Source organism: Temnothorax nylanderi, unplaced genomic scaffold (genome assembly GCF_030848795.1).
Source record: "Temnothorax nylanderi isolate EJ_2023f unplaced genomic scaffold, tnyl_v1.0 TNYL_tig0253_pilon, whole genome shotgun sequence".
NCBI classification, from domain to species: domain Eukaryota; kingdom Metazoa; phylum Arthropoda; class Insecta; order Hymenoptera; family Formicidae; genus Temnothorax; species Temnothorax nylanderi.
The window spans coordinates 262,952-270,821 of NW_027249315.1; the positions used below are offsets into that span (position 1 = coordinate 262,952).

Genomic DNA, 7,870 nt, shown 5'->3' on the forward strand with positions numbered 1-7,870 from the left:
AGGTCGAAACGTTGGTTCGATAATTACAATTCAAAATGTATATATAGCTTTTTATTAATACCCTAATTAATTAATATTTCTCGGAATATCGGCCGTAACATTACTTAGCTTTTGCTTTCGACGAGCGATAACACGTCCTATTTTTTTATATTAAAATTAAAGTAGGTAAATTAAGGATTAATCGGATACGAAATCTATTTTGTAATATTTTATGAATTCCTAGATTTTTCTAATTTGAACATTAAGTTTATAATGCGATTTTTATCCATTTTTGCTTTTTACAAAATGTCTTTCCTAACATTGAAATATCTTCTTATATAAGAAGAAAATATTTTTATATGTAAGTGATGGTATCTCGTGTTTATGGCAATTGGAATTATTTTCTGCGAAAGAGAAGCCATTTTTTATGTGCTATAAATTGTGAAGAAGTATATAAAGTCTGCGATATTATCACGTAGCTGTTAACCATTATTTTCACAAATATTATATTATTTTTATTATCTTTTTTATCAGCAATTCAATTTATTTCTCGATTAACTGGCGTGATATATACAAGAATGCACAACGTTTCGGCTCTATATTCGAGCCCTTTTCAAGTGCGAACTGAAACAGAAACAGCGAAAAAGAAAAACAATATAAATAAATCGAGACAATATTAAGTTAACGACGTTATTAAATATTGAGCAATACCTATCATCTATTGACTCGTCACATAATTAGTACAGATTCCTGAGTTCATGAGCATGTTCCCGCATGGCCCTAAAGGTCAGCTGTGGACCAATCTTAATTTGTAGCAACAATGATATATGAGGAGAGAAAGCGACGATCAAGAAAAACTTACGAATTTCATAATAGGATTTCGCGTATGACTAGTTCTTCGTTGCGACATGTTACATGTATGCGAGTACTTGGGAGACTGAGCGGACAACGAAAGAAACAAGGTGTCCCGAGGTAGAAACATAAACAGTTAAACTGACATGATGACACTGTCGTATATCGTATTTAAATTCTCGGTATCTTTTTTAAATTGATCGTGTTCTTATTTTTCTTTATAAAGAACATTTCAGCGATCTCTCTCATTTTCAAGTGAGGTTCTTTGTGTAATATTTTCGGATCTGACCACTTAAAATTGTGGTCATTCTGTATCCGGTGCTTGCTTACGACAGAGAAATTGCTGTCATGTTTTTTAATATCGCTGAAATGTTCTTTCACTCTTGTCTCGAGATGTCTCTTCGTCTGCCCAATGTAAGACGCGTCGCAATTCTCACAATCAATTTTGTAAACCACATTAGTTTCCCTGTTAGTCGCTAATCTGTCCTTGCCCCTCCTGATGACAGCACTGAGTTTTTTCGGTATCTTATATACCACGTCACAGCGGACTCTCTCAAGAGTACCCCGTATGCCCGCGCTTAAGCCCTTCACATAAGGGATCACCACACATCTGCGTACATCAAACGTGCTGTCGCGTTCGGAATTGGTACTCAAGTCCCTTCTATTTTCTAATTGTCGTAATCTATTGTTAATATGCTTATTAACCAACTTAATCGGGAAGCTATTATCCACAAGGATATTTTTAATAATATTAATGTTGGCGTGATGGAAACGCTCGTCCGACAACAAGATAGCACGATCCACTAAGTTATTTATACTGTTGATTTTATATTTGAGTGGATGGTTAGAAAAGTAATTAATGTATCTCCCCGAAAAAGTTGGTTTCCTATACCAATTGGTGATTAACTCATCACCGTCCCTAATCACAATAGTATCCAGAAACGGCAACGAATCACCAGTTTCAATTTCATAGGTGAAACGCAACCGTGGGTGGTAACCGTTGAACGCTCCCAATAAAGCATTTATAGCTCGCTTCGGCACTATGGTAAAAACGTCATCTACATAGCGGAGGTAAACACGAACATCGAAGTCCAATAAACTTAAACAGTGAGTCTCAAGATCCTCCATGACCATATCAGCTAATATTGGAGAGAGGGGAGATCCCATGGGACTACCATAGATCTGCTCATAGAACTTGCCATCGAAACAAAAGCTAGTGGAATGTAAAATCAATTCTATGGCATGGAGGAACTGAGGCAAACTGAGCTTCGTATTTTGCGAGATATAATGCCATCTTTTTCTCACCGACTCGTACACCAACTCATTCGGGATGTTGGTGAACAGTGCTGTGACATCAAGAGACACAAGGACCTCGTCGGAGCCAATCCTCACATTTGCAATCCCTTTTACAAACGACCAACCATCCCTTACATGAGATCGTGGTTTGGGGATAGAGTCATGCAAAATCTCATGTATAAAGCGCGCGACATTATAGAGGGGACTGCCTATTGCTGACACGATGACACGCATGGGAAACCCGGTTTTGTGTATCTTCGGCAAGCCGTAACACCGAGGAAGATTTCCATTCGTACAATATAACTGCTTAAAGATTTGGTAATCAATGATGTCATTGTCGTGCCACGACTTCACGAGTTGGTTAATCTTAGTTGTGATCTGTTTAATGGGATTCTTATCCACCTTTTTATAAGTGGAAGCGTCACTTAATACCTCCGTCATACGATTAATATAGTCAAATCTATCCATGATCACCGTTATTTGACCTTTGTCGGCCTTGGTGACAAAGACATCATCGTTATCGCGCAAAAATTTTTTACATTTTGAGAACTCATTAAGGATGTGTCGGTCAATATGACAAAAATGTTTGTTGCTATTTAAAAAGAGTTGAAGAGAATTTGCTATTGCGCTCCGTATTCCGTTAGTAGCATTCGGAGGAAACTTATGGCTGTTAATCTCGACGCTCTTAATAGTTTCTAACGTCGCGTTACAGCGGTCTTTTTTACAAAAGCGGGAAACCGGTAGAGCGAAATTGTCACCCAAGCTTAAAAAATTAATTACAGAGTCCGGTATCTGTTTGTCAGTGGTGTTGACTAACCATTTCTTGTTATTATTATTAAGAAACGCGCGGCAAGTATCTTGTCTGTCCAATATTCGATTAAACTTTTTGACAAGTTTAATTCTGACGGATTCGTTATGCTTAAAGATTTTTTCTTTGTTAAAGTTGAAAAAATTGTCAACGATTGATACAGGTAAACACAATAGCAATTTGTCCTCAATCTCCCTGATTTTAACCAGGAAGTTTACGACAATTAGAAAATAGAAGGGACTTGAGTACCAATTCCGAACGCGACAGCACGTTTGATGTACGCAGATGTGTGGTGATCCCTTATGTGAAGGGCTTAAGCGCGGGCATACGGGGTACTCTTGAGAGAGTCCGCTGTGACGTGGTATATAAGATACCGAAAAAACTCAGTGCTGTCATCAGGAGGGGCAAGGACAGATTAGCGACTAACAGGGAAACTAATGTGGTTTACAAAATTGATTGTGAGAATTGCGACGCGTCTTACATTGGGCAGACGAAGAGACATCTCGAGACAAGAGTGAAAGAACATTTCAGCGATATTAAAAAACATGACAGCAATTTCTCTGTCGTAAGCAAGCACCGGATACAGAATGACCACAATTTTAAGTGGTCAGATCCGAAAATATTACACAAAGAACCTCACTTGAAAATGAGAGAGATCGCTGAAATGTTCTTTATAAAGAAAAATAAGAACACGATCAATTTAAAAAAAGATACCGAGAATTTAAATACGATATACGACAGTGTCATCATGTCAGTTTAACTGTTTATGTTTCTACCTCGGGACACCTTGTTTCTTTCGTTGTCCGCTCAGTCTCCCAAGTACTCGCATACATGTAACATGTCGCAACGAAGAACTAGTCATACGCGAAATCCTATTATGAAATTCGTAAGTTTTTCTTGATCGTCGCTTTCTCTCCTCATATATCATTGTTGCTACAAATTAAGATTGGTCCACAGCTGACCTTTAGGGCCATGCGGGAACATGCTCATGAACTCAGGAATCTGTACTAATTATGTGACGAGTCAATAGATGATAGGTATTGCTCAATATTTAATAACGTCGTTAACTTAATATTGTCTCGATTTATTTATATTGTTTTTCTTTTTCGCTGTTCCTGTTTCAGTTCGCACTTGAAAAGGGCTCGAATATAGAGCCGAAACGTTGTGCATTCTTGTATATATCACGCCAGTTAATCGAGAAATAAATTGAATTGCTGATTTTATTCACTGGCGGACGAAATTATTATTGATATCTTTTTTATACAAAAAATTAAGGATTAAACGGATAGAAAGATATTCGTAACATGATATAGGGGTGACCGGGGCTATATCTGTCTACGGGGGCTATGTGTCCACAGTACTGCTATTTCAAGTTTTAAGAGACAGATGTTTCTAACATTGTAACAAGTAGTTGAAAAATGCCCTACGTAAGATACTTAAATGTTGTTTATTTTTTTGCGATGCCTCTCGCAGACGCTATATACGTTAAAAAAAAAGCGAAAACAATTATTCACATTTTTCGACGGTCGAAAAATTTGCTGTGCGACAGTAGTTTAATTCAAATTAAAGTAAGCAATTTATAATATTATCAATTAATATATAGTTATCAGGTGTGAGAAGCGTCAAATCTTAATTCCGCATTATCTAAAATTGGCAACATGTTAAAGACTGAAAAACATGGTCGGGGCTATCTGTTCTAGAGATGGGCGAACCCGAGTTTTTTTTGTCGAACCGAACTCGAACCGAACTCAATGTTAAGTTCGCGAACTCGAACCGAACTCGAACTTTTTTTTATAAGCTTCGAACTCGAATTCGAACTCGAATCCGAACTCGAATCCGAACTCGAATCCGAACTCGAACTTTTCTTTATAAGCTTCGAACTCGAATTCGAACTCGAATCCGAACCAAACTACAAATTCAAACTTAACATATTTTAAGCTTTACATTAATACATTCAACTTTTATCTTATTCAATGAAACTTTAGACAGATCTAATAATATTTTACTATTTAGAAGTAATAGAAATCTTAACTTCATGTTTAAAATATGATTAAACAGAGAACTATATTTACTATATTGAAACAGAAACAGATACTAATTCTAATTTTGCATAATTTCGAATGTCCTTGATTTAAATAATAAATTAAATCAAGGACTCACACAGTGGGAAACTTTTAAAATATTATAAAATAAAAGATCATGAAAAATCAGAACTGCCAAGAGAGGAGTCAGGGTCAGGGCAATATTAGCTAAATCTATGTATTGTTTATAATACAAATGGAATTTTATTAAAACTTAAACGCTCTTACTTTTACAATGCTTTGATTTTACGTTTTTCTAAATTTGAAACCAAAAACTGCAAAATGAATAATATTACAATAAAAGTTGTACATGTTTATTGCTTGAAATTTCACAAAAAATCATAAAGAAGCTTTTTTAAAACAAAAAATACATGTAAAATAAATTAATGTTACGACTTAGAATTGTGACGTTAATTAAAAGACTTTAGTGAATATACAATAACTGCTCAAATTTACTGTCTCTTAAAATTAGAAATTATAAGGAAGAGAGGAATAGTATAAAAAAATATAAATATTTTTAAATCGCATACACATACACACATAAAGAACAATCTAAAAATTATTAAATAAGAATTAAGAAATAAGAAGTAAGGTCAGAAATAAGGATCAAAGCCAAGAATACCAAAAACCACATGTAACTTATATTTAATCTTAAGTAAAAAAAAGAATGTTAAACCAGCTAAACAGTTAGAATCAGAGATTAAAGATTGTCATGAAGAAATACCAACTGCTCAACATGCTCTGTTGTCAAATTTTTTCTACGATTAGTTACTATTGCACCTGCATGTGAAAAAAGTCTTTCACTCGAAACTTCAGTTGCCGCAAGCCCCAAATAATGCCGTGCAACAATCCCAACGTGTCTAAAGGTAGAGATATTCTCACGCCACCACTTTGTGGGATCATTAAAAACATCAATATTTTTAGTATGAAGAAAGCTATCACCTAGAATAAAATGAGAGCTAAGGGCTAAATAACATATACGTAATTGAAAATGTTATCATTGAAATTTTATATCTATTTGACTTAAGTCTAAAAACTAAACAAAATGGCAACGGTCATAACGGTAAACACTCAACTGTTACTTAAATAAAAAAGCATTATAATGAATAAATTCAAATTTTGTCTTACTTTTTTATTAAATTAAAATTGCAACTAACATATCGATTTACCTCTATGTCTAAAATCTCCTGCATATCCATAAAGTCACAGCGTAAATTGTAAATAGTGCATCTCTCTCGAACCGCATCCCAAACAGAATTTGATGAGGACTGGCAAACTGAAGTAGTTTCAGTACTTTTGATTATCATGGACTGTTGACATTCTGATACTTGCGGTTGATTTAATTTAGGATCTGAAGCAATTTGAGTACTCGTGTTTGTTTTAACTGATTTGTGGTATGCTTTATGAACCTCTTTCTTCAACTTCTTGGTAGCTGATTCAACTTCTGCAGGATCTGTTAATATTGCCAATCTATATCTGGGATCGACTGCCATAGCAAGAATGTACACATCATCATTTTTATAAGCTCTGAAACGATTTTGAACTTCTTTTAACAGATTTCGAGCAAATATTATGCTAGTGTCAGCACTATCTTGGGTTTTAGCATCAATAAACTTATTGAGTTCAGTTTCAATACTATAAATAACTGGAAGCAACATTGAAGCTGTTGGTAAATTTGAACTGCCGAGAGGGGCAGTGACATCGGCAATAGGCTTTAAAATAATTGTCACATCTGCAAAAAGAATTATTCTTCGTTTTATACCCTTCAGTTTTCAATAAATGCGACCATCATAGAGGACAAGAAATTCAGCGAATAGGACTAAGTACGTCACAAACAAGGAACAGAGACTCTGTGCTATATAACCTTAGGATTAGGTTGAAGGCACCTATCACTCCTCATCCGAGAACTTTCAAAAAAAAAAAAAAAAAAAGAATAATAAATGCGATCACAAACTGTTAAAAATTATTGAAAAACCAAATAAAAAGTAAAATTTCTCAATAATGACTATAGAAGGAGCGAAATAGAAAAGAATAAGAAATTACTTTTTACTAAATTCCATTCAGTATGAGTTAGATTATCCTTGCCCGCCTCATATCGCTCTGCAACAATTGCTTTCTCTTGTTCTACCGATCGGTTCAGTAACAGATATTCTGTATTCCAACGTGTTTTGACCATTGTAATCATCTCATGAGAGAGAAGAGGTAATCTGTAAAGGCGTTGATAATATTCCAATCTCATGCGGGCTTTTGAACTTCGATGATATCTTGTTGCAATCCGCTGTAATTTTTCTAGTATCCTGTCGAGTTCTAAGCCAATTCTTGCATGTCTTATACATAGTTGAAGAGTATGATCAGCACATAACAAGTGATTGAAATTATCTAGAGAGGACAACGCAGCAATCATGTTAGCAGCGTTATCAGTAACTGTATATAATGGAATTTCAATATCTATTTTCCATTCTGACAACATGTCTTCAAGTTTATCTGAAATAGCTTTTGCTGTATGAGGCGCTGGAAAATTGTAACAGCCTAAGGTCTTGCTGATAAGAAAGAAGTCACTGTTCATATACTGGCAATCAAATGCAATATAATGATGCCCTGCTCGTGATGTCCATAGATCAGTCATAAAACATAATGATTCGACATTTAACTTATCTTTATCAATCCTTTCTTTGATACTAGTTTTTACTTTTTCATACAAATTAGGCACTATGTTTCTTGCAACTTTACTGCGAGAAGGAAGTGTATATCTTGGGTCAAGCTCGTAAGTAAGTTCTCTAAAACCGCGATCTTCAACAATAGAATAAGGTTGAAAATCTAAGGCAATCATTTTCGCCACTGCTTCATCCAGCTT

General features: G+C 35.0%; 1 protein-coding gene across 1 annotated transcript; it reads right to left on the minus strand.

Moving 5' to 3' along the window:
• Positions 1-4,920: 4,920 nt before the first annotated feature.
• On the minus strand, positions 4,921-7,665 carry LOC139779980 (uncharacterized). The gene is made up of 3 exons (XM_071718521.1): positions 7,060-7,665; positions 6,186-6,543; positions 4,921-5,958 (listed from the first exon to the last, which is right to left on the minus strand). The coding sequence occupies exons 1-3, from the start codon at positions 7,074-7,076 to the stop codon at positions 5,788-5,790; spliced, it is 546 nt and encodes a 181-aa protein (XP_071574622.1). The 5' UTR covers positions 7,077-7,665; the 3' UTR covers positions 4,921-5,787.
• Positions 7,666-7,870: the final 205 nt, after the last annotated feature.

Excerpts from the sequence above, each read along its gene's own strand:
- LOC139779980 (XM_071718521.1), bottom strand. Across the intron at positions 5,959-6,185 it reads AGGAGATTTTAGACATAGAG|GTGATAGCTTTCTTCATACT; the intron begins GTAAATCGATAT and ends ATTTTATTCTAG.